The 26,025-nt window shown below is 45.7% G+C and overlaps 3 protein-coding genes across 8 annotated transcripts; 1 reads left to right on the top strand and 2 right to left on the bottom strand.

Annotated features, from left to right (window-relative positions):
* Positions 1-1,765: 1,765 nt before the first annotated feature.
* Positions 1,766-4,988, bottom strand: LOC123147792 (protein HUA2-LIKE 1). Of its 2 annotated transcripts, none has more exons than XM_044567107.1 (3): positions 4,705-4,988; positions 4,455-4,531; positions 1,766-2,712 (listed from the first exon to the last, which is right to left on the bottom strand). In XM_044567107.1, exons 1-3 carry the CDS (start codon positions 4,891-4,893, stop codon positions 1,998-2,000), a joined length of 981 nt encoding a protein of 326 aa, XP_044423042.1. In that variant the 5' UTR covers positions 4,894-4,988; the 3' UTR covers positions 1,766-1,997. The 2 variants fall into 2 exon arrangements, with proteins under 2 accessions (XP_044423042.1, XP_044423043.1); XM_044567108.1 differs by having other exon boundaries at positions 4,735-4,981.
* Positions 4,989-16,937: 11,949 nt separating this feature from the next.
* LOC123147790 (phosphomannomutase/phosphoglucomutase) lies at positions 16,938-21,406 on the bottom strand. The gene is made up of 5 exons (XM_044567105.1): positions 20,586-21,406; positions 17,661-18,650; positions 17,421-17,533; positions 17,180-17,320; positions 16,938-17,083 (listed from the first exon to the last, which is right to left on the bottom strand). The coding sequence occupies exons 1-5, from the start codon at positions 21,144-21,146 to the stop codon at positions 17,017-17,019; spliced, it is 1,872 nt and encodes a 623-aa protein (XP_044423040.1). The 5' UTR covers positions 21,147-21,406; the 3' UTR covers positions 16,938-17,016.
* On the top strand, positions 18,660-19,885 carry LOC123147791 (uncharacterized). 5 transcript variants are annotated; one of them, XM_044567106.1, is made up of 3 exons: positions 18,894-19,316; positions 19,439-19,516; positions 19,619-19,885. In XM_044567106.1, the coding sequence occupies exons 1-3, from the start codon at positions 18,941-18,943 to the stop codon at positions 19,621-19,623; spliced, it is 459 nt and encodes a 152-aa protein (XP_044423041.1). In that variant the 5' UTR covers positions 18,894-18,940; the 3' UTR covers positions 19,624-19,885. The 5 variants fall into 5 exon arrangements, 1 of the variants encoding a protein (XP_044423041.1); XR_006473446.1 differs by having other exon boundaries at positions 18,896-19,363; XR_006473445.1 differs by having other exon boundaries at positions 18,898-19,315; positions 19,439-19,531.
* Positions 21,407-26,025: the final 4,619 nt, after the last annotated feature.

Below are 26,025 nucleotides of genomic sequence, written 5' to 3'. Positions count from 1 at the left end.
ATTTGGAGCTTAATCAAGAATGAAAATAAAACAAGAAACATGAAAAAATAGAAGAAAATACATGTTTATGGGAACAAAAAAGCAACAAGGCAGTTTAGGGAAGCGCCTGACGCGAGCGCGGCCTACGCTTTACTAGAAGCGAGGGGAGCTCCTAGTCAACGCTTTAGCGCCGATTAGAGATGCTGGCGCTGACAAGGGCACGTAGCGGACCGGCACATTTGTTTTTTCTCTTTTTCTGTTATAAAGAGGAAAAGAGGGTGCGCGTGTGGAACCGGATGGATCCGAACCCGGGACCTCACCTTCACATAGCAGTGCCCCAACCACTACGACATCAAACGACCCATGGTCACTATTCTCGTTTGCTTCCTTTTATTCTTTCTCCACCCCGCGAAGCCCCTGGTGTTGATGCTTCCCAAACCGTCTTTTTTTCTTTTTTCTCTTTCTCAGTAACGGCTTTGTTCGCATTTTTTTTCTTTCCTGCTTTTGCTAAATGCGTGCACTTTTACAAAAAAATAAATCAAAGAAACTCTTTTCAAAATGCATGATCTTTCTCCGAATTTGAAAAAAAATTATTGTTTTTTCAATTTCATCAAATTTGAAGCAAGTTCATCGAATCTGAAAAAAAAATCAACGAATTTGAGAAAAGTTCATCATAATTGGAAAATTTTCGTCAAAACTTAGAAAAGTTCATCGTAATTAGAAAAAGTTCATGGAATCCAAAATAAAGTTCATCGATTTTGAAAACAGTTCAGCGGATTTGAAAAAATTTCATAAATTTTGAAAAACAATTCATTAGAAAAATGAAAAAAGTCATAGATTTGAAAACAATTACACAAAAAATTGGAAAAAGTTCATCAATTTGAAAAAGTTCATCGAATTTCAAAATAATTTCATTGATTTGAAGAAAAAGTCACGTATATGCAAGACAATTCATTGACCCAGGAAGAAGATGAAAGAAAAAATAGAAAGCAAAAAAAGGAAAAGGCAAAATGATCAAAATTAAAAAAGAGAAAACGGAAAAGAAAGAATAAAAGGAAGGAAAGGTTCTAATTAACCTTTTTTTAGAACTAGGTTCTAATTAACCAGATCCGGCTGGTTGGTGGTGTGGTTGCACCAATCCGTATTGAAGAGGGAGGTCGTTGGTTTGAATCACCACAAGTGTGCGCATTTTTGGGGGATTAAAAACACAGAAGAAAAAATCTATATGGGCCGGCCCAGCGCAGGGCGCCTGCAGCGCCCGTTTGCAAAATACACGTGTGCAGGCATCAAATGAGGATTCGCCAGGAACGAGACATGGGCGCGCCCGGCTAAGGACGGCTTGACGAAAGAAGAAGCGTATTAGGGAACGTTACATTTTTCTAGTTAGAAGAGAAGATATATATACTTTTTTTAGGGGAGAATATATATATACATGTGGACGTGCTCTGCAACGGACCTCAATTCCTTGCTCATTCATTTCCAAGAAGAGCCCAGCAAAAGCCACAATCCTACAAAGAATTGACATCTCTACGGCTTGTTGTGCAATGCACAATTTCATATACGGCTACTTAATGGTGACAAGTCATCACCTGAGAGATATACCGAAGATACAAGAGAAAGTAATATGCACGATGTACCAGATGGAGATGCCCAACACATCGTTGATGTGCCATTATCTGACAGCATATGCAGCAAGCTGGGAATAAACATGCGAGATGCCATGGCAAAAGGGGCTACGTCGCAAGGCGATGAACCATATGTAATAAATCTCGAACAGCTTGGTTCATGATGCAACTAGTTATATTCAATTAAATTAAAAGGATTTGTGATCAAGCGCCACTTAACATTGCGTTAGTACTAGCACACCTGCCCAGGGATACATACACACAAAAGTTAGCCCTACACCTTAGCACTAAGATGCTAATTTGCTACCACTAACATTGCATTAGTTTAGCACCACAAGTGTCTAGAACCGCATACAAAAGGTCTTCTCCAGGGGGCATATTTCCATAGCCATTTCATGAGGCGTTCTGAATTTTCCTTCTTACCCAGCCAAGCCGTAATGCATTACTTGAAAAAGAGAGGAAGACTTCGCGATTACCCTTGTTGTCGGTGAAGAGGTCAGCTGCTTTTAGCACATCTTCCATTTGTAAATCCGGCAATCCTTCAAGCGCAGCAATGCATTTTGGTATGCCATAGGGATCCTCCAAGTTCCTCTCCTCAATGCCAGCAAACCGAACTCTCTTTTCTCTTTTGAGGCTCGGGTACCTCCCATGGGAATCATCAGCTTGTTCCAGTTTTGGAGTACCACCATCAGCAGGTTGCTTTACAAGGGGCTCCGTAGGTTTTTCAGTCGGATCAGGAGTTCGATCATGCAACAAACCATTCGCAGTTTCAGATGATTTTGGGACATCTCTCTCTTTTCTTTTGAGGCTCAGGTACCTCCCATGGAAATCATCAATCTGTTCCAGTTTTTGAGTCCCGCCATCAGCAGGTGGCTTTACAAGGGGCTTTGTAGGTTTTTCAATCGGATCAGGAGTTCGATTAGGAAACAAACCATTGGAAGTTTCAGATGATTTTGGGAGTTCATCGTAGGCCATCTGTACCTCCACCAAGGCTTCTTCAAGACCTTTCGCATGTCTTGTCGGGAATTGTTTCTCTCGAGCTTTATTTACCAGGTCACTCATCACCTCTTCCGTAAATGGCAAGAGATCATGCAAAGCTACAAAAGCACTGCAGGAGATATTCTTTCATTAGCAAAAAAGTAATACTTATACTTTAACCTTCAAAGAGTTGTTACAATAAGCTAAAAATAGCAAAGAGAACACAGATGTGGAAGACAGCAATGACAACAAACCAATTTGTATCCCGAGGAAATGGTTACAGGGTTTTAAAGCAATCAAATAAAGGCTCGACGTAGAGAGAACCTTAGGCCATCATCTCCAACGGAGGCGCTTGTGGTAGGTGCCAGGTTCTAATTCCTGGCCGTTGTGGCAGAATCGGCATGATTCCTGGTCGTATCCCTTGTGTCAATGCCTAACATTGCATTGGGCGTTTCGGCCGAATCCTGTGCACGCTAAGTGGGTTTTTGATTGTTTTTTTTTAACTATCTAAGTGTCTCACAATCGCTCAATGCATTGGAGGCTAGGTTCATAAGTCGGCGCTTCATTCCACGAAAATACATTCCCTTTCCGTAAGCGTCTAATTAAGCGTTGCTGCATTGGATATGGCCTTATAAGCTAAATCAACCGACTGAATAAATCAAATTTAGTTATTTAGTTATTCTATTAGCACCAAAGTAATTTAAACAGATCTAAAGAGAATAAAATAGTCAACAATCTCTAGGCCAGTTTGCTGCACGGGCTAAGTTACAATAGAACTTAAAACATTCTCATTTTTACTACCTGAGAGAAAATGAAAGACCATAGGAATGGTCACGAGTAATTGTGAATAGTCGAAAAGCCTACTATTTTTTCTTTTCTTTTTTGAAATGATCAAAAACACTACTCTAATTAGAAAGAAATAGTGTTAACTTTAGAATTCAACTAAAGTAAAAGTACTACTTTCATCTTTCGGTCTATGAATAATTGTACCTCCTAGACTGACCTTGCACAACAATGCATAACCTTAGATCATTGGGGGAGCCAATAATCACATGACTTAAACTTTTGCACCATAATATGGAGATTTAGTATAGACAAAGACATACCGAAGAATATCTAATTGATGCCCACCCAATCCCAAAGTCAGATGAAGTATCAATCAGGCAAAATAACATAGGAAGAATGAAAACTGAAAATTCTAAATCAGAATCAAATGATCGTTTTGTCTTATGATAACAGAGTGTGGTGGTGGAGGCCTCAAATAGTATTCCCTCTGTTCACAAATACAAGATGTTTTAGATATTTCAATATGGACTACACACGGACTGAAATGAGTGAACAAACACACTAAAACGGATCTACATGCATCCGATTCAGAAAAAAGTTAAAACATCTTATATTTGTGAGCGGAGGGAGTACTTATGTATTTTTCCATCATTCATGAATTAGTAAGTAAAATTCATCTTGCCAAAAATAAGAAATATATTCTCATTATAGCAGACAGAGTACTTGTGTTCCCAAAAAAGAAAAGAAAATTGTAACTACTTACCCACACGTGGCGGTGCCTCGACACAGATGAACTTAGACAGATTAGAGGCAATAATTTGGGGATAAAAAACTAAATATCTACAGGAAAGTGTTAGTGTCTCCTGCAAGTGATCTCGACTGTTAGTTTTTGTGCAGCTGCTAGATGACTCTGAAAAGATGCGCGATGCAAAAAGGCAAATATGAAGTGATGCATTTATCAAGAGTGTGGCGCAGTGCGGCATTTATGTATCAGATAAGTCATCCATGGTAGAACTGGCGGTTAGAATTCTGTTAAACATGGCGACGAAAAGGGCTAGTAGCTGATGAGCATGAGTGCGGTCTTACATCACTTTGGTGCCGAAGAAGAGAACAAAGAACTTGCGTGGAGCAGGCTCCTGATTCCAATCCTCCGGCCTGCTCACCTGCATAGAGAACAAGCATTAACCCCGGAGACTGAAGCACATGGTCAGTATCCTGGACATATCAGAATTCAGGCAGGCAGAGATGCCAGGAAAGAAGCAAAGGGGGAGGGAATTGGCTAGCAATGGGGGAGGAAAACCCTAGGTAGCAGGCAGGGCAGGGGTGTAGGCTGGACCTTGGCTGGCCAGAAAGGGTAACCCTTGACCTTGGCGAGGACGAGGTCCCCGAGCTGTGGATGTCTGGTCCATTTGTTGCCTCGGGCGACCTGCTTTGCGGCGGGATCCATTGGGCGGCGAGGCCCTAGGCGACCTTCTTCCGCAGCGTCTGGCCGCACCCCGTTGAACGGGAGAGGCCAGTCGGCCATGCCAACGGCGGCGTGGCGAAACCCTAGGAGCTCGCAGAGCGGCACGAAAGGACCCAAGACCCTGCGGGGGCACCCAAAAAAAATGGCAAATGATATTCTTTTTTTAGGGAAGGGGAAATGATATTCTAGAGATAACAAATTCATATACAAGAACTTTTTTAAATGATAACTGACGAATGTCAGATAGTGTTTAGGCTACCAGCAAACATCTTCAAAGCTAGAGATGGCAATGGGTACCCATTACCCGTGTACCCGCCGGGTAAAAACCCTATTAGGGTAAGGGTATGAGATAAAAAATTAACCATGGATATATAAATAGAAAAATATTAAACCCATCGGGCAGAATGGGTATGGGTATGGGATAGCATAACCCATACCCGTGTACCCACATACCCGCGTAAAATCTTTTAAGTGGGCCTTCACTAATCACTACTCATATCTAATCTAACTTCCCACAAAATCAGTTAGTCCACGAGATACATGTAGCACACATACACACGTACATGGAATGATAGAACATAGAAGGAATCTGCGTGATTAGGGTGATTTGGCTTTGGTGAATAATGAATAGGGATCACGTCCCATATTCTGAGAGACGGAGATTGATATCCTTCTGTTTCCTCCTGATCTCATCTCGGCTCCTTGCCTCCTCGGGCATCCCTAGTCGCCGGCGCCATTGCGTCCAGCTACTCGCTGCCTCGCCGTCGCTAGCGCTTCAGCCGCTCGGACGCCATGGATCTTGGGGATGAGGACCATAGCTTGCGCGAGGACGGCGACCAGGAGAAGGAGATGTAGCTCGCGCTCATGTGGACTGAGTCAGACGGCGGCAACCACCAGGGCCAGGAGCATGGGCATGGCGCGGCTACCCTGGTCCCAAGCCTAACACCATCGTTGGGTGGTGTCGTCCGTCTCCGTCCGCCAGGAAAGGGCCAAGCCCCGGGCCGACGTAAAGGACTTCTACCTCCTGCCTCGGCGTCCAAGGTGCAGCCCCGTCGCAACACTTCAAGCCGGCCGCCTTGCCCTAGCCCGCTTAGTCGATCCTATACTGTCACCAAGCACAAGAACAAAAGCAAGGCTCTTTTGGCATGGTGAGTTTGAATTTTGTGTATGATTTTATGCATTCGTAGACTATACATAGATGTATAGCTATGTGATGATACGATGTTTTTTTCCTGCATATATAAGTTGATAAGTATTGGTTTTCTGCCTATGCATGATGTATATAGCTGCTGTGATGAATGAGATCTTTTTATATAAGAGAAAAAATGTATTTGTTACTGAGATGAGCTCAGCGTAGCAAATTGTGTGCTAGTACGTACATCAGACCCTGTGTGATTTTTTAGCATTGTAATAGCAGAGATAGAATCGGTGGTGGCAGATTTTAGATCTATTTAATGTGAGGTGGTAACTGATCGTTTCTTCTTTTGTAAGCATGTACCTTCCCAGGGGTAAAAATGCAGAGACATTCTAACTTGTTTCAGACTATTTACAGTTAACAAAATACAGTAAGATTCAGGCCCATTTAAGACAACACTGCAGATGCACGTTTTGGTCAGAAAAATGATGAGTTGCAGTTAATAAAAACACAAAGTGCTATACAAATCGAAATTAACTCTGCCTGCAAAATAAAATCGTTCGACCGAAAAGAAAGTAATGCTGAAAACAAAAAATTAACTATTTATAGTTGTTGCGATGAATACACTTTTTTTGCATATATATATATATATATATATATATATATATAGATGATATGTAGAGATGTTACGATGCATATATGAGCATCGTACTTTCAGTGCACATATAGAATCAAGTATTATATTAAGAATACTACAAGAATTTGATGTATTTTTTCATTTGTGCTCCTTTTGCAGTGGTACAAGTTCAATCAGCCAGGTAGATGCTCCTTGTGACACATCTGCCCCAATGGATGAAGATGCAGATCATGTCATTCTTTCAGATGATGAAGATGGACAGGAGGAGGAGGTGGAAGAGGTCAATGAAGCAGGCAAACGGAAGCTAACTTCTAAAGTTTGGTTGGAAATGAAGAAGATGAGGATCAATGGACAATGGAAAGCAAAGTGTAACTATTGTCACAAGGAACTTGCTTCAGGACCTAGAGCAGGCACAAAGCATCTTGCTTCTCATCTAAAGATTTGTACTCTCAAGATGTTGAAGATGAAGTGAGGCAAAACATTGAGTCAGCCATCATTGAGGATGAATGCTAAGGAGGACGGTAACATTTTTTTGGAGAGCTATACGTTTGATCAAGAGGTTGCTAGAAGAGAGCTTAGTAACATGTTGGTGTTGCATGAGTATCCACTGTCTATAGTGGACCATGCTGGTTTTAGGAAGTTTGTTCATGCACTTCAGCCACTATTCAAGCTACATACAAGAAATACTATTAGGTATACTTTGCCATGGGTTTATTTGATTTATTTCTGTTTATCTTGTTCTATGCAATGAAGAGGTAACATATGGTATCCTCTTCTTTTTTCTTTTAGGCAAGATATTGAGGAAGATTATAACCAAGAAAGAAAGAAGACAATTGATTACATGACTATGAACCAATCTAGGGTTGCTATCACTACAGATATGTGGACTGCGGACCACCAAAAGAAGGGATATATGGCTATTACAGCTCATTTCACTGATGAATCTTGGAAGCTTCGAAATGTTATCATGAGGTACTACTATGTGCTGCTGTATAGTATGTGTTGCTGATCATATACTGTTGTTTATGATGTGCTGCTGTTTATGATGTGCTGCTGTTTATGATGGGTTGCTGATTAAGAAGTGTTGTTGTTTAGTATGTGTTGCTTTCTATGAAGTGCTACTGTTTATGACTATATGTTGCTGAATACTGTAGGTTTGTATATGTTCCAGCTCCTCATACAGCTGAAGTGATATGTGAAGTGCTCTATGATTCCCTGCTTCAATGGAATATTGATGAAAAACTGATGACAGTGACTGTGGATAACTGCACCACCAATGACAAGGCAATTGAGATGATTGTGGGGAAGATAGGGAAGGAGAAGCTCCCTTTGGAAGGTACTCTACTGCATATGCGTTGTAGTGCACACATCTTAAATCTTATAGTTAAGGATGGATTGGATGTTATGAAGTCAGCTATAGAAAACATTAGGGAAAGTGTGGCATATTGGATAGCAACAGGAAAAAGGATAGAGAAGTTTGAGGAGATGGCTAAGTTTAAAAAAATTAAAATAACAAGAAAGTTGTTTTTCTTGATTGCAAAACTAGGTGGAACTCCACTTTCATGATGCTAGAAGTAGCTTTACCATACAGAGTTGTTTTTGAACGTGCAAAACAAGTTGACAAACAATATGAGCATTTACCTAGTGATAAAGAATGGGAGTTTGCTGCAGAGATGGTGGAGAGACTTGGCTTATTCTATGAGATAACAAAGTTGTTCTCCGGAACTAATTAAGTGACTGCTAATGTTTACTTCCCTAGAATCTGTGAGATTAAAATGAAAATGAGACAGTGGGCCACTTCTAGCAACCCAATTATCAAAAAACTCTCTGAGGAAATGACTACTAAATTTGATAAGTATTGGACGGACATTCAAGATCTAATGGGGATGGCTACACTTCTTGATCCTCGGTACAAGAGGCATATGTTGACTGCTTGCTTTGCGATGCTTCATGGCATTGAGCCATCTTCTTATGAGTGTGTGGAGTTGGTTGATGCATTAGTAGCTAGACTACATTCACTGATAGAGGAGTATGAAGTGGAAGTAGATGAATATAAACCATGTGAAGAATTGCTTTCTTCAATGAAAGCTCCAGCCATCATGAATATTTTCAATGACATTGTTGCCAAGCAAAGTCCTGCAGCAGCTCTTTATAAGGTGAAATAGATATGTACTTGACAGATGGCCTAGTGCCGTACACAGAAGTATTTAGTATGTTGGATTGATGGAAAATAGCTGGAACAAGATATCCAACATTAAGGAAGGTTGCCAGAGATATATTTGCCATTCCCGTGACAACAGTTGCTTCAGAGTCGGCATTTAGCACAAGTGGCAGAATACTTAGTGAGCATAGGAGCCGCCTAACTCCTAATATGGTGGAAGTCTTGATGTGCTCCCAAAATTGGCTTAGAAACAAATGCAAAGGTGAGCAAATAATGTAATTTGTTTAAACTTACTCGTTATTTAACTATTGCTAATTATTGTTTCATCATCTCTACAAATTGTTGTTCTAGATGTTCATAAAGGAGATGCTAGCTTTTGGACATGCCTTCAAGACATTCAAGAGGGGATGCAGGTTAGTATTCACCAACACATTTCCTTTGCCAATTGAGTATTTGAGTGCATATGCTACAAGAAAAATTCTGAAAAATGACTATATTCATGTTTCCAACCAAGACTTGGCCCTTTGAGATGTAGAGAGATGGACTCCGTGAGTTATGCTCAAGATTGAAGACTTATTGCGCCAAGGTCTTCGTTATGCTATTGTCGGATTGGTTGAGTTTATTTTAATTGAACTAGTTACAATGTCGAAACTTTATTGGGATGCTCATTTTGTGGCCTTATGTACGATCAAATTACCTGCATACTTTGTCGTGATTTTGTGACTTAAAATAAATGACTATGTGTTGCTGCCTATGAATAAATGATGTTCTTTACGGGAATGTATTTTTGTTTATGATATGTTGCTGTTACGAGTAAGTGCTGTTTTTTATAAGAATGTGATGTCGTTTATGATGTGTTGTTGTTTATAAGTATGTGATGTTGTTACGATGCGTTGATGTCTATAAATTATGTTGATATGTTGTCGTTTATGCTTATTTCTTGCACAAGTTGATATGTGCACACGTGGGTATTTTTACCCGTGGGTACCCATTGACCCTGCAGGGTGATGTGTATGGGAAAAAATTGTACCCGTTGACGGGTATGGGTACGGGTGATGGGTAAGCTCAAAGGGGATGGGTAAGGGTATGGGGTAACTCCACCCGTACCCAAACCCGGCGGGTGCCATCTCTGTTCAAAGCCGTCTGATCACGATTCAACGAACGGTAATTTTTCTGTCAAATGTGGCATTTTCTTTTTTGCTTTATTTTACACTACATGACAACTTTCGCCTCTGATCATGGCAAATCCTACTAAATTGCCATAGCCAGTTCAGTTGTTTTGGCATGACAAGTTTGGTGTTGCTAGTAAGATGCCCCGGAAAACGTTCTCCAGATATCGCGGTCCATTTTTATAATTCAAGAGCTTTATTAATTACTCAAAGATAATACGTTCATGGGTAATACGATTACAGAAGAAAAAATTACAAATTTATCAAGAGACATTTCCGTTGAACCTCACTAGTCTGTTAGACGCAAAGGTGAGCAGCCATATTGGCCTCACACCTAACAAAGTTATACAAGGCTAATAAAGTTCCCGCACAGCTCCTTAATTTCCTGAAGAGGGTCTGCAATGTGGGTTCTTGAAAAAGTTTGAGAGTTCCATAGATTAACATCTTTTAGGGCACCGCTTTCAATTTTGATCCGTCACCGTCCCATATCATTAGCAAGTTTGATAGCATCCCGTGTTGCAAACGCCTTCATCATCCTTGAACTGCCTGAGAACTCATATCAACATTATTCATTATACCGGTAACATTAAATAAAAAAATATTTGTTGATCCAAGTAACTTATCAAATTCATTGTTGTGCTACTATACCAGTGCAAAGTTAACTAGAAAAAAATTATAACTAATGCATACATTTATTGTTGCAGTGAACTATCAATCATTGAAGTCTCTCAAAGTTTATACAGTATATCTATGGAACAATAAAAATTTCAGAGATCAAATTCATATTGTGATTCTCTTACTGTATGTGACATTCATGTCAAAATTACACATTATATTTATAAAACAATTAGATTTTCAGAGGTCAAATTCATAATGTAATTCTCTTACTGTATGTGACATTCACGTATGTAATTAATTTTTGCAAACTTAAATTATATTTTACATACATATGTGAGTACATTTGTTTTATGTTTATATAATAATCCATATTCAAATATTTAGTAACTGTATTCGAATTCTTCTAAGTGTACCTTACAGTTGATCCGCAAAAAAAGGTACCAAACAGTTCAAGTGCTCTAAGTTTCACTTTGTACAACTAAAATAATGCCCCAAGTTTCGGTGTCCGTAACTAACGTACTGTCCGATGTTTCTAAGTTTTAATTTTCGATACTTACAATCACGTCCTAGATCCGTAAACCACATACGTACATCATTATTTGTTATTTGTGTTCTAAGAACCAGCGCCAAATTTTTCCTTACTAGCAAGATTGGATAAAACAAAGATCTAAGTTCTTAAAATATGACAAACTAGTAGAAGACCCTAAAAGAAAAAAAAAAGATCGAATAACTAGCAACCATATGCAAAACTTGTGCGAACATCAAAGATACAACAATGACTAACATGTGCCATAGAAGCCTACGAAATACTCCTATTGTCGCTCCGTCGTCCCATCTTTGAGCTACTTGCAACAGAATAGCTTGGATCCTTCTCATCTGTGGCACTACTGCTAGAACACAAGAGTTATAAGAAGAGGAGCAGAGGGTATTTCAAGAGCAGATAGGGAGAGAGAAGAACAGACTGAACGATTTCAACACAAGGCTACCATTTTAGTTGTAACGCCCCGAGACCGATGCTTGAGAAGACTTCCATATGTTTCGGGTTTCGCCGTGTGTTTCATTTGTGCCTGCCCTCTTATTTTTGCATTGCATCATGTCACCATGCCATCTTCTCATAAATCTTTTGCAACTCAACTAAATAAATGGCATGGATCTTTGATCTATTTAAACCGAGGGAATTCACCTGGTGACTTCTCTTTATAACATACCCTTCCGATAGTAGGGAGCTATATTAAATATTCCATCTTTGGAATCACCCATAACACACGTGCAAAATATTTTCCATGTCTATTCCTCTTCGAGTTTGATCTTCAAACCTTGCCAATATTTTCTCATCCCTTTTATCGAGGCTCCTCTAAAAATCTCAGCTCATTTAGAGTCCTTTCGAATGGGTTTCAAAATTCAAACATGTTGAATTAAATTCAACATGTGCGAATGTATTGTTCTCCAAAAATCCTCTTGCCATTTTATTTAAATTCCTCACATTTTTGTGAGTCCAAGAAAATTATCCGCTTGTCCAATTTCTTCCCCTAACACCTCCTTCCTTTTTTCTTCTCTTCTTTGTTATTTTTTTCCTGTTTCAGATATGAGAGAGAGGAATTCAGCCTATCTGGCCTTCTGGGCCTCTCAATCATCCGTCAGCCCACCTAAGCCCTCTCTCTCTACTAGGCCTCCCTAGGCCAACTCCCCCGCAGGCCCAGCCCGCACCGGACCTAACCCTAGCAGCCACTAGGCCCGACCTAAACCACCCTCTCCCTCTCGCGTTCCCATCCGCTGCCACCCACACCCGCGCGTCGAACCAGGGAGAGCCCTGCTCGATCCGCTCGCACGGCGCTCGCCCGATCCATCGCCTTGTCTCCCAGTTCCTTCCCGCAGCGTCGCATGCATGTTCACATCAAGCACCAGGAGAGCCTCCGCCGCCCTGTACCCTCGTGCCCCGCCGAATCTTCGTCCTCCGCGACCGGACGATCGGCCAGAGCCGCCATCTCCCTGCGCCTCGCCCCGACTCCGTTCGGCTTCCTCGCCGGGGGCCGCCGCCGCGGCCCTGCTGGACTTTGACGACCCGGAGCGCGGCGCCTCCGCCCTGCTGCTCCGTTTTTGACCTCCGCCGGACCTTTCCTGCAGCCTCGCGCGCCGTGCTCCCGAGCCCCCTCATCCAGGAGCTCCACGAGGAGAGGAGCAACAACGCCGGAGCGTCGGCTTCGCCCGCTGCTTCTCTGGATGCCGCGCCTCAGCGAGCTCCTCCATCCCCTCCTCCGCCAGTTCCCCTGCCGGGCTCCTCTTCCTTCGCGCCGTCTTTGTCGAGCACCAAGAGCTCGACCTCGAGCCTCTCCACGCGCGCCCGCACCCACGCTTTGCTCCTGAAGGCATGCAACCGCCCCGAGCTCCCTTTCCTCGCTTGCCTCCGCCCGGAGCCGCGCCTTCGACGGGATCCATGTCCTCTGGCCCGTCCTGCCTCCTGCAGACCTTCTCGTCGCCATGCCAAGCTGCTGCTGCCGCCGCTGCTTCACCGGTGAGCGCAGGCCTCGCCGCGTTGCCTTGCCTTCGCCTCCCGGCTTCGTCCGCGTCCCGCTCAACCCTGTGAACGCCAAGTACCACCTCGGCCTGTAGCCCCGCACCACGCCCTGAACTGCCTTGCTGCTGCCCACCCGAGACCTCCTTGGTCTGGTTTTCAATTTGGTTTTGAGCGGCAAGTTCGTCTTCACTGAACGTCCACACGACCGCAACCGGGGCCTCGTTCTGCTATGTTTTGGACACGCCGAGTTCCTCGAAGGCACTGATGCCAAGTATGTCTCAAGACCCGGATCGACAAGTACCATGACGTCCGGAGCCCTCGGATCCGTCAAGTTCGTCTACCCTCGTGTGTACCACTACCGTCGCCCCGAAGACGTTGGAGTCATCAAGTACCTCTCCGAATGAACGTGAACGACTACCATCGCAAGAACGGGACCGGCAAGTCCGAAGACCCCAAGTACCACGACACCGATGACATGAACATCTACGGAAACTCGTGCTACGATAAACATGTACCACTACCGTCGTCGAGATCGCGAGAACCTCTACCATCGACCCTAGAGCATGCGAGAACGACTACTTCCACTACGAACGTCCCGAGAACGTCTACTTCCCCTACACCGCATCGAACTCGAACCGCTCTGAGAATGCTCCTTTGGGAAGGTATAACCCCGAGACGACCGTCCGAGAATGATTGCTTGTGTTGTATGTAATGCTCACGTTTGCACCGTGCCCGACATGTGTCTTGCATGTTCCCCGTTGCCATACCGTCGTCTAATGGGACACCCGGTAACCGGGATCACCCCATCATCTCTAACTCATTCCACACATCCGCACACTTGTTCTTTTCACCGGCATCTCTATCGAGTTACCGGAACCGATATGTTGCCGTGGCATCATTTTCGGATTCGTTGCCGTGGCACCCCTTCCGTTTCCGCCACGATGACAAATGCTTCATAATGCTCTTGTCAACTTCTAATAGAAATTGCATAAACTTGTTCATGTCATCCGCATCATGATAACAAAAATTAAAATGTTTAGATTGTTGTTGCAATACATTACTAAGCCATATGGGGATTTACCGGATTCGTTATTTGTTATATCCGGCCCCATTTAAATTGTTTAGATAGTATAGTTTTGTTATGCTTCACCAAATTGCCATGTTAACCAACATTTAATATTATTGAGTACTTAACCGGGAGTGAACTAAATAATTGATGTGGTGTTCCGTCAATATGCAACCCGTTGCATATTGAGCTCCACTTAATTTGTAGTTTTGGTTGTTGCACTTTGCCATGACATGCATATTTAAACCGGACATGCATCATACTTGGTTGTGCATCATGCCATGCTTATGTGATGGTTGTTTACCATATTGTTTGCTTTCTTACCGGTGTTGCTTCTTCGGGTTAGTTCCGATAACGTCGCGTTTGTGAGGATCCGTTCGACTACGTCCGTTTGTCTTCTTCATGGACTCGTTCTTCTTCCTTGCGGGATCTCAGGCAAGATGACCATACCCTCGAAATCACTTCTATCTTTGCTTGCTAGATGCTCGCTCTTTTGCTATTGCCTATGCTACGATACCTATCACCTTGCTTATCATGCCTCCCATATTGCCATGTCAAACCTCTAACCCACTTTGTCCTAGCAAATCGTTGTTTGGCTATGTTACCGCTTTGCTCAGCCCCTCTTATAGCGTTGTTAGTTGCAGGTGAAGATTGGAGTTTGTTCCTTGTTGGAACATGGATATTTGTTGGGATCACAATATCTCTTATTTAATTAATGCATCTATACACTTGGTAAAGGGTGGAAGGCTCGGCCTTATGCCTAGTGTTTTGTTCCACTCTTGCCGCCCTAGTTTCCGTCATATCGGTGTTATGTTCCCGGATTTTGCGTTCCTTACACGGTTGGGTTATAATGGGAACCCCTTGACAGTTCACCTTGAATAAAACTCCTCCAGCAAGGCCCAACATTGGTTTTATCATTTGCCACCTAGCATTTTCTTTCCCTTGGGTTCTGCAGACTCAAGGGTCATCTTTATTTTACCCCCCCCCCGGGCTAGTGCTTCTCTAAGTGTTGGTCCAACTGAGCGATGTCCGGGGCCACCAGGGGCAACTCTGGGCTGGCTTACCCGACGTCTTGTTCATCCGGTGTGCCCTGAGAACGAGATATGTGCAGCTCCTATCGGGATTTGTCGACACATCTGAGTGGCTTTGCTGGTCTTGTTTTACCATTTGTCGAAATGTCTTGTAATCGGGATTCCAAGCCTGATCGGGTCTTCCTGTGAGAAGGAATATCCTTCGTTGACCATGAGAGCTTGTGATGGGCTAAGTTGGGACACCCCTACAGGGATTTGAACTTTCGAAAGCCATGCCCGCGGTTATGGGCAGATGGGAATTTGTTAATTTCCGGTTGTAGAAAACCTAAAGTTTATCTTAATTAAAATGCACCAACCGCGTGCGTAACCGTGATGGTCTCTTCTCGGCGGAGTTCGGGAAGTGAACACGGTGTTGGAGTTATGCTTGATGTAGGTTGTTCTAGGATCACTTCTTGATCATAGTTTCTCGACCGTGCTTTTGTCTTCTCTTCTCGCTCTCATTTGCGTATGTTAGCTACCAAATATGCTAGTTGCTTGCTGCAGCTCCACCTCATACCTTTTACCCTACTTTAAGCTTAAATAGTCTTGATCTCGAGGGTGTGAGATTGCTGAGTCCCCGTGACTCACAGATACTTCAAAAACCAGTTTGCAAGTGCCGATGATACCGTGCAGGTGATGCAACCGAGCTCAAGGAGGAGTTCGATGAAGACCGTGTTCGTTATGTTGTTCCGTTTTTTAGTTGATCAGTAGTGGAGCCCAGTTGGGACGATCGGGGATCTGTGTAGCATTTGGGGTAGTCTTCTTTTATTTTGGTTCCGTCGTCGGACCTTGATTGTATCTGGATGATGTAATGCTTTATTCATGTATTGTGTGAAGTGGCGATTGTAAGCCAACTATGTATCTTTTTCCCTTATGTATTACATGGGTTGTGTGAAGATTACCTCACTTGCGACATTGCTTTCAATGCGGTTATGCCTCTAAGTCGTGCTTCGACACGTGGGAGATATAGCCGCATCGAGGGCATTACATTAGTAGACACTTGTTACAGGCACTGTTCATCCAAATATTTGTACCTTTCAAAACGGACCCGCAAAGTAATGCTTTCGTTTTGAAATCTCAATACAAATACGTAGGTACAGGTATACGAAGACAAATACACGAAATACAGAGACAGATGTGGGCGTCTTGACCCAGATCAGCAGCCTACAATGTATGTGCCCCCGCCCCTGCGTGCCACAAATCCTCTCCCTTTGAGGCATCGCTTTAAAGATGACCTTAGTTAGAAATCATTATGACCACTTATATAGTGTTAAAATTTAATATTTCTATCCACGCCGCTAATTATAGGATTGATTATTCTATGTTCAAAAGAATACAATATTTATAATTGAAGAGGGAGAAGATTGTAGGCACTGCAATATGAGATACAAGCATTTGGTTCTTGGTGCATATACGCCCTATATGCAAAAAGATAGTAATTGTAAACGTAAAAAAATTCTGATTTAGAATTTTTTTTAAATGAAGTTAACATTGTATTGTACTCGTAAAAATACCATGAAGGAAAACCGCCGTTGCCTTCAGGGCAAAAGAAGAAGAAGAAGAAATGGGTTTTTTCTTGGAGAAAATTTATATAGTAGTGCAAAAGAAAGTCAAGTTTATTCAAAAAGGTCTGCTTTTTCTTTACCTTTTTCATAATTATTTAATTTATTTCCCAAATAGGGTGAATATACACCCGAGAACCAAAAGGCATTCCCCATACAATTTTCAGCATGTAGAGGTATGCTCTTTTATTGCCACCTAGGATCTGTCCTGAATTAATCCCGTATATACAGAGTGTTGCAAGGCTAAGATCTACTTCACAAATTTCTGTACTTCGCTGGTGTCAACGAACTCATTTACTCCACTTGTCAACAAAAACCTGCAATTAGGAAGCAAACAATATTATTAAGTACTATGTCAAAACAAAGTAAATATTATGACTTGTAGTTGTTGTAGACATAGTAATACGGAGTACCTCTCAAATAGATCCACCGCCATGGATCTGCAACCACCGGGAACACATGACTGCAAGTTGAGTGCTATGTTGGGGTTATGAACACTTTGGCGAATGTGAACCCACCCGAGCGGTCTCTGAGACTCGTCATAGAACTTCGCTCTGCTTTCACAAATCAACGAGAAATTTAGTTAAACATATCCGCCCTATATCCATAGGACCTAGTATAAATTTTCGCAAATCAAGCAGCGGGCATGCATACCTGTACATGTAGGCGTCAACGTCGATTGGATGATCGTTGTTGTCCACAAGGCATCCCTCATCAACCGAGCAGTCCCCGCAATCATCCAGCACCCAACCGCTAAGTTTCCCTTCCTAAACCATGTGGAGAAACATATGTAAGACTACATCAGCAGAAGAATGTACGTAGACCTTCCGATTATTCGCTAGCTAGCTTCATGGATCATGCAGCAGTAGTTAGTAAACTGTTCTCGAGACGCACCTCGATGTATGTCTTGAAAGCCTCGACGGCTTCGACGCCCCGCTGTTTCGCGCTATTGGGTTCGCCCACGATGTCCATCCTCAGCAGCACGGACTCGGCTGGCTCCTCGAGGTCCCGGATGAGGCCGCCGACCCCGCCCTCCAGCCCCGCCAGCCTCATCCGGACCATCTCGATGATGATCTTCACCACCATGTAGGCGCCGTCGTCGAGGAAGTGGTTCTCCCTGAGCGCGCCGTGCCCGGTGGTCTCCATCATGACGTGCGTCTCCACGCCGTCCGCGTTGAGCTGCGCGCCCTTGTCGATCACGTTGCGGTAGCCGACGCGGTACAGGCAGTGCCGCCCGCCCCTCGCCTCGATGAACCGCGTGAGCCCGTCGCCCGCGCGCGCGTCCGTCACCACCGTCGTCCCGGGGTGCTCCGCCAGCACGATGGCGGAGATGAGCGCGATGAGGCGGTCCCCGTTGATGGCGGCCCCCGCGTCGTCCACCACGCCGCTGCGGTCCACGTCCGTGTCGAACACCACGCCGAGGTCCGCGCCGCCGGCCAGCACCGCGCCGCGCGTCAGCGACATGGCCGTCGCGTCCTCCGGGTTGGGCATGTGGTTCGGGAACATGCCGTCCGGCCCCAGGTGCAGGCTGCCGGTGGTGTCGGCGCCCAGCTTCTCCAGCACGTCCCACGCGAAGAACCCGCCGCAGCCGTTGCCGGCGTTCACGATGACCTTGAAGCCCTCCAGCGGGGTGTCGTAGTGCGTCGGGTGGGCGACGCGCTCCTTGATGATGTCCCGGAGGTGCTGCGCGTAGGCGCTCATCAGGTCGACGCGCATGACCACCGGAGGCATGCCGAGGCCGCCGCCGCCGAGGCCCATCTTCCTCGCGACGTACTTGCGTGCAGCGCGGTCGCAGATCCCTTCCACCTCCACCGAGGATAGCCCGCCGCGCTTGGTGAAGAACTTGAGCCCGTTGCGGGTGTAGGGGAGATGCGACGCGGTCATCTGCAAGCGTAGGATGATTCATTCATGAAGTTTCAGGGTAATTAAATTAAATTTTGGGCCGCGTTCTTTTTTAATGCGTTAACCATGTAAAAAATGGGATGTTCTTCCTTAATTATACTTTGACTAAGCGAATATGGCTAATCCTAACTGTTTGCGCGCAACGCGAATCGGCGCCGTTGCTGGGACATGTGGATGCGAGCAACCGTGGACCATCTGATCCCACGCAATTACCCCTCTTTCCATTTTCCTCCGGGCATACGGCCGGAATACAATCAAATCGTATCTGCACCATGCCTATGACCTACCCCGCTCACACGTTCCCTCAACAACCAGCCAAACTCCTCCTCTCTCTCCGTCATCTCAGATCCAGCCGCCCCTTCCATCTCCTCTTCCACAACCAGCCACCGTCCCGATCTGAAGGTCTCCGACCAGATCAGCCTCCTCCCCACCACGGCGTGCGGCGAGGAGTCCCCGGATCGCTCGCCGTCACCCAGTGCGGTGCATATCTGGTAGTCCGCCCTCACCAAGCATTCGATGCGTTGACGGCTCCTAGCACCAGATACCGCGACGAACGAGCTGTGTTCTGCCTCCTCCGGCTGCCGAGGACCACGGACGCCACTTCGTCTCACCGGCTGGCTCAACATCAGCACCGACCACTACTCACAGTTAATCCCCCATTCCCCGCTTGCCAAATCTAGGAGTTGTATTACTAGGTAATAAGGATTGGGATCGCTTCTTCCTGCTTGCCCATGATTTGTGTTACAAATTGATATGGATTTTGATTGCAGGTGTGCAAAATTGTTGCTACGTCATGGATCTAGTAGCACATGGATCTATCACTTTTGCTCTTGGTCTTGTGTTCTCCAGTGCGTGATGAATTTGTATGATGCGGGTGCTATTCAACTATTCTTCCATTTATTCTGTTTCTTGCTTCTGATTTGATCTTTCTAAACTTGCCTACTTTCAAGGATGATGATGAAATGGAGGCTGGACGACGTCTGCCACACGAGTTAACATGCCAGGCTCCTGACTTACTTTAGTTCATGTCTTCATGACCAGCAAGTTGTCCTGGTTCCTGCATAGATTGTAATTTTGTAGGCAGAATTGTACAAGAACTTTTCGGATGTCCCACTCGTACTTTGCAGAATTTTGACGAAGGACTTGTATGTTTTAACAGAACTCTGTTTTACAGAGTAGACACTCTGAATAAATTGCTGACGAACTTTATTTTTGTATGTAACATGGGTTCTTTTTTTTTGTTAATGTGGTGTCTGGAAACAAAAATGGACATAAACTTTATTAATACCTTTTTCGAACTCTATCATCAAAACCTGAAGAACTTGTTCAAAGTTTTCCTTATTATAAGTTCTTCAACTTTTGATAATAAAGTTCAAAAGAAGTGCTACTAACGTTCTTCAAAAGTTCTGAGCTACAGTAGAGTTTCCATGGCTAAGTTACAAAGTTTGGTTCTTGTTTATACAATTTCTTTCTCTCGAAACAAACTAATATGAAAATTAGGACATTTTTGAATCCCAAGGAGCAGTGGTTCTTGTTTATACCATTATTATAAATTCTTCAACTATATTTTTATTCATCACTTGCCTATTATTATAAATCCACATTCGAAATTTGGATCCGAATAAGATTCTAGTATAGTCAATGGTACATTTGTCAGGAATCTGCAGTGCTGGTCCCGCATCTGTTTGAATACGGCCTGATATACAGGCACGAGAATATCACGTGAGGATGGAATACCATGCATGCCTGACAACTGGTGGGCCAACCTGATGGGACTGCATGCTGGATGAGCGGCGAGGATACAGGTTGTGCGCGTATACAGTTAGGAAAAAACCACGTCCTTGACTAAGCTGAGAACCACGACGCCGTTCACCTTCACTGTGAACGTAAAGAGAAACCAGAAGTGCGGGAGTGTACCATAATGGACGCGTCGTAGCTGAAGCGGGGCAGTATGGTGCTCATGAAGCACGCCGGCGTGGTGGCGAGGCCCATGTCGAAGACGGCGCACCCCGCCTTGGCCAGCCCCGCGAACAGCACCGCGCTGAGCCGCGACCCGGACAGCCGGGGGTCCCGGCCGACGGACACCCGCAGCTGCTCCCCGTCCTCGCCCTCCCGCTCCCGCCGCTGATCCCGCAGCCACTCCCCGAAGCTCTCGCCGATCACCTCGACGGCCAGCGGCGTGAGGTCCACGGCCCGGCCCTTCTCGCCTTCCAGCGCCACGCCGCGCACGTCCGGCCCGTTCTGCAGCCTACGGATCACGTCGCCCTCCTCGCCGCCCGCCGACGCCCCGAGCGCCGTGCTCTCGAGCTGGCCGCTGCCCGTCGCCGCGGGTCGGCCGCGGGAGCTCGCCGTGGCTCTGATCACCTGGCAGCACCTCCTCCTCCCACTCCACGCACGAGGAGCTGACCGGAGCGCGCGGCCCGGCCTCGCGTGCTCGCGTGGCTGCAGAGCGGCCGGAGGAGCGGTGATGGTGGCCATGCCAACGTGCTAGAATGCCGGTACCGGCGGTGCAAGCGGCAAGACGAAGTGGCACAGCACAATGGCGGGCGGTGCACGCAGGCGATTGCCGACTGGTATGTGATGTGAGCGTACCGGACTGGAGAAATATCTGCAGCAGGCAGGGCGTGCGGAAGGGCAGCAGCTAGCTGGTGGCCGCATCGCCGGAGGGATATTTTGCACGTCGGGACGCGGCGGAGGCTGCGTGGACATGATAGACCGTGTGCGGTGGAGGCGCTGCTGTAACAGTTCTGTGGTGCCGCTGCCATCGACCCTCCGAGCTGCAACGTACGTAATTGGCATGTGTTGCGAGTGTGACAAATGGCAGCTGGGCTGGCCAAAACTGAAAAGGACTTGCAGTGGTTCCAAGGATCGGTTTTTTTCTTTTTGAGTGGTTCCAAGGATCGGTAGATGCCGTATATACCAGAGCGAATTTTGACACAGCCCAACCAAACATGTACACTTTTACAACCTGAACCCTGCCATTTACTGGTGTTTCTTGCCTGAACCCTCATCAATTCAGACTTTTGGAAGTAGAATTAAAAGTGTTTTGTAGAAGATTATTTATTGATAGTTCTCTGTAAAAAGAAAGATTGGTAGGTAGAAGTTGGCAAGCATGCATGAGAGCCGTGTTTCGGCGCCCGGGCTCAGATGAGCTCGGCAGTGAGCAGTAAAATCGCAAAAGTAAGGAAAACAATCCAATTTTTTGGTGATGCAAGATGCTCAAATACTTGATGTTCGTGCAAATTTTTGTGAAGTTTGGATATTCGAGGAGCTCGTGAGAAAAAGATCGGGTATGTGAGAAACATTTGAAAACAACATTGTTCACGCCTGATTTTGTCTTTTTTTCTACGCGCTGCTCGAATGTTCAAACTTCATCAAATTTTGCACGAACATTATGCACATGCATATCTTGCTTGCAAAACAAGATCGGATTTTTTTTTGCAATTGGTTTTTTTTAGTAATTTTAGTGCTTACCGGGTTTCATGGGTACCGAAGTAAATATTCCAGCATATAGTTTGTTATTGTACTTCTCCGTCTGTTTCCCTTCCTTTACGTGAGCATAGACTGATTGGTACCCATGGCATCAGCAACGAGCCAGGACAAACTTGTAATTGAATTCATCAAAAATGGTGTAACATGTGCGCAGCGACGAATATAGACAGAAAATGAAGGATGGGCTTAAAATTTACGCAAGCCTGTATGTGTGAACATATTTGTTGGGTTGGGCTGACAAGTGACTAAATTGGGCCTTGAGACTAGTAGTAAAAGACTTTTTTTTAGTGCTGGAGGGGGGCTAAGCTTGTTAAAGCACCCCTAGTAGATTCGCCCCTGCATGTGTGCATGTTGTTGTTGTTGTTCTTCTTCTTTTTTGCCAAAAAAAACTCAAGTTCTATTTAAAGAATCACTAGAAGTACAAAAGCACCCTAAATATAATAATAATTACATTGAGGTTTTTGAACTACCGAACACGCACTATCATCACCAAAATGAGTTGTTGATGCACTGATGTCGCCGCTCTATTACCGAAGCCAGCACGACCTTGTCGATGATAGCATGAAAGTCTTTTGTGCATGTGTCCTTAAAGACCAGCGCCCTGGAGTCGTGCTTGTCTCCGTTGAATCGGTCTGATGCTCCTAACACAAGATATAGCCATTGCGCACACATGACAAAAAACCCTAATCTTGTTACCCCAATAAACTACAACGGAGCTCCGTCCAGATGGACAAACTCAAAAAGAAACAAAGCTTGGAAGACCAACTCGAAAAATAACGCTGCCATCCGTTTGAGCATGAACCTTGCGATGACTAAAAGAACCCTTACTTAATACGGAAGGCGGATAAATGGGCTCATCGACGAAGCCCGGATGGAAAGAGTTTGCCTTGACTGCAGTTTACGAGGAGAAGGGAAGAAAACTTGGATGTACCTACGTTTAAATTTTAAAGTGATATTTCTTTTTCACGAAAAGTAACAACATTGCATTTCATTGATGAAGAAGAACACATTACAAAGCTCAAATTGAGCTCGGAACACTCAACAGTACAACAATGACACCACATGACCAAGAACTTGGGTCTATTTTTTTATTTTCTAATTCTGTTTTTACATATACATAAACATGTGTGTATGAATCTTCAGCAAGATATATTTATACTTTTTAGATTACAATAAATATTTATATGTGGTGTGTAAAAAAACAAATATCAAAATAACCTCGTTAACTCAAAAAAGGCTTGCGTTTTTTTTTTGCAAAAGTTCATTTTGTTGTTGTTTTTGAGCCAGAAATTTGTCTTTATGTGTTGTCTATATATTTCGGTGCAGACTTTTAAAACATGGGTGTACCGTGCACTGGATTAGGCAAAAAAAAATAGCAAATAACTTTTTTTAAGAAAAATATGAAACTTTGTCAAAACAAGCATTGTCTAGTGTATCACTCATGTGCAAAGTTTCGCGACAAAGTGAATTTTGTGGTATTGTTGGCAAATAATACAAAATTGCAACTACAAACTGTGTAAATAGTAAGATTAATATATTATCAATTTTGCTTTTATTCGTTCAGAATATCACGAAAGTCATTTTGTCACGAAACTTTACATGTGAATGATACACTAGACAATGCTTGTTTCGACAAAGTTTCACCTTTTTTGGTTCTTTTTACTATTTTTAAATTCGGTTATCCTAAATCCATTTGCCGTCGTGTATTTTCGATATATTTCGTCTTATTTAGTAATTCTTTTGCTGATACCTAAAGAATATCCATAATAATCCGTATAGATTATATATATTTTTTCGCAGGGGTTAATACGCCAGCGCCGCCGCGAAAGTCAGATCGGAGTCTCGCACAAGGGAGAACAGACGGAGCCGGCGATCCGAGAGGATGATGACGCGAGGGCAGCGGCGGCGCTTGGGCCTTGCCGATCCACCGGCTCCTTGCGCCGGATCTGGCCACCCGAGGAAGCGACCGCGTCAGGGTCTGCGCCGCTGTACCGCCGCGCGCCTCCCCGGTCATGAGCCCCGCTCCTCCACCGACGGCGCGCATCGCACCGGCCATCCGGGAGAGACCGAATGGAGGGACTGGGCGAACCTGACGACCGAGATCGCCGACGACGTCGCCGTCCGGCTCCTCTCCCACAACGTGTCGGAGTATTCCGCTTCAGGGCCGTGTGCAAGCCCTGGCGCGAGCTCAGCGAGGACCCGCGGGCGCACGGCGTCCTGGATAGCCGGTTCCGCCCGCACGGCTGGTTCCCGCTGCCCAACCGAGGGGAGCCCCCGTCGCGCCGGCGCCTCGTCCACGCAACCGCCAGGGCCCGCGTCGTCAGAGTCCACCACCAGATATTCTCCACCAGCCGCCTCCTCAGCGTGGCCTCCGGCCTCCTCGTCATGCGCGACGAGGCAACCTGCACCGTCCGCCTCCTTCACCCGTTCACCGGCGCGCTCGCCGAGTTCCCCGACATCACCGACGTGCGGCCCCACGATGGCGCGGAGCCGAGCGCCCGTCTCGGCATGGACGCCTTCAAGGCCCGCTTCCCTGGCCTCGGCGTTGACCCGGACGCCTACCTCGCCACGGACGACTACAAGTCCGGCTACCCCGCCGAGGGCACGGTCATGGACTTCGCCAGCATCGACGACTCCACCTCCCCGCCGACCCTCCAGCTCTGCGTGAATAATGGGAAGTGGCTCGTCATCTCCGCCAAGCCTGGCGATGAGCACTGGGTGTCCCTGAGCCGGCGGAGGGGCAGCGTACGGGCCATGTTACACAGCGCTTTACTTAGGCTGTAGGCTGGTAACAGCGAGAATCAACTTAGATTAGGCATGCATGTGTTACTACAGTACCTTCATAATAATGAGTAGCAAGGGCATCTTCAACGACAACTTGCAAATTTTCTCACGCATACGGGACCAATCCGCGGACACGGATGCGAGAGGCCACCATCTAAGCGTAGCCATATACATTTCAAACTCTTTTTCAACAAACCGGATGAAATTCGTGCAAGCAAGACCAGATTTCATATAAACATGACGGGTTTCATACAATCACGGTGGATTTTCATTACATTTCAAACATTTAGAAAAAGAAAACGACCTGACCCTAAACTTATCCTACGGTGGCGGCGCCTGGCGTCCAAGCCCGTGTTGTCCTCCATCCGCCGTCTCCATGAGCACCGGCGATAAGATCGATGAAGTGAAGGTTCGGTCTCCGGCGAGGAAGAGTAGAGCACGGGAGACGAACTGGCCCACATGGGACACAAGGTCCTGCTGCCTCCCGTGGTCTACTCATCCTCGGAGGAGTACGCGACCTGCCCGTCGCCGGTGGACGTGAGGTCCATGATGGAAATGGTGGCGTCGACGTTGTTGCCATCCCACGAGACCAACTGATGGTTCGTCGGCGGCGCGTAGGAGGCGCAGTTGGCGTTGTTCTCGTCCGCGATCACCTGCAACCGTGCCTCCACGGCGGCCGCTTCCTGGCGAGTGGCGGCTTGAGCGCGGACGACATTGTAGATGGTACGCTGCTCCGCGACGAAGTTATGTTTTGCCACGGCATCCTCGCTCGCACACTTGTCGTAGATCTGGCCCTCAGCCAGCCGATGCTGCTCCATGAGGAACAGGTTGTACCACTGTTCCTCTTGCGCCTGCTGGAACACCGACAAAGGCGCTAGCGCAAGCCGCACTTCCGCAATGGCGACGTTGTAGTGTGCCTGTTCCTGCTCCATGGTGAAGCCGGCATGCACAGGAGGCGCGGGAGTCGGGTGGTGTCATCGGAGCCCGTATCCATGGTGGTATCGTCCTCGTCCTCGGAGACCTCGGACGCGTCGGAGTGGGTTTCTCGGCCAGCGAGCCTGCTTAGTGGCAGCATACAGAC

This window comes from Triticum aestivum, chromosome 7A (assembly GCF_018294505.1).
Source record: "Triticum aestivum cultivar Chinese Spring chromosome 7A, IWGSC CS RefSeq v2.1, whole genome shotgun sequence".
NCBI lineage: Eukaryota > Viridiplantae > Streptophyta > Magnoliopsida > Poales > Poaceae > Triticum > Triticum aestivum.
Note: the sequence above shows the minus strand (reverse complement) of the source record. Positions and strands in the feature narration are given on the sequence as shown.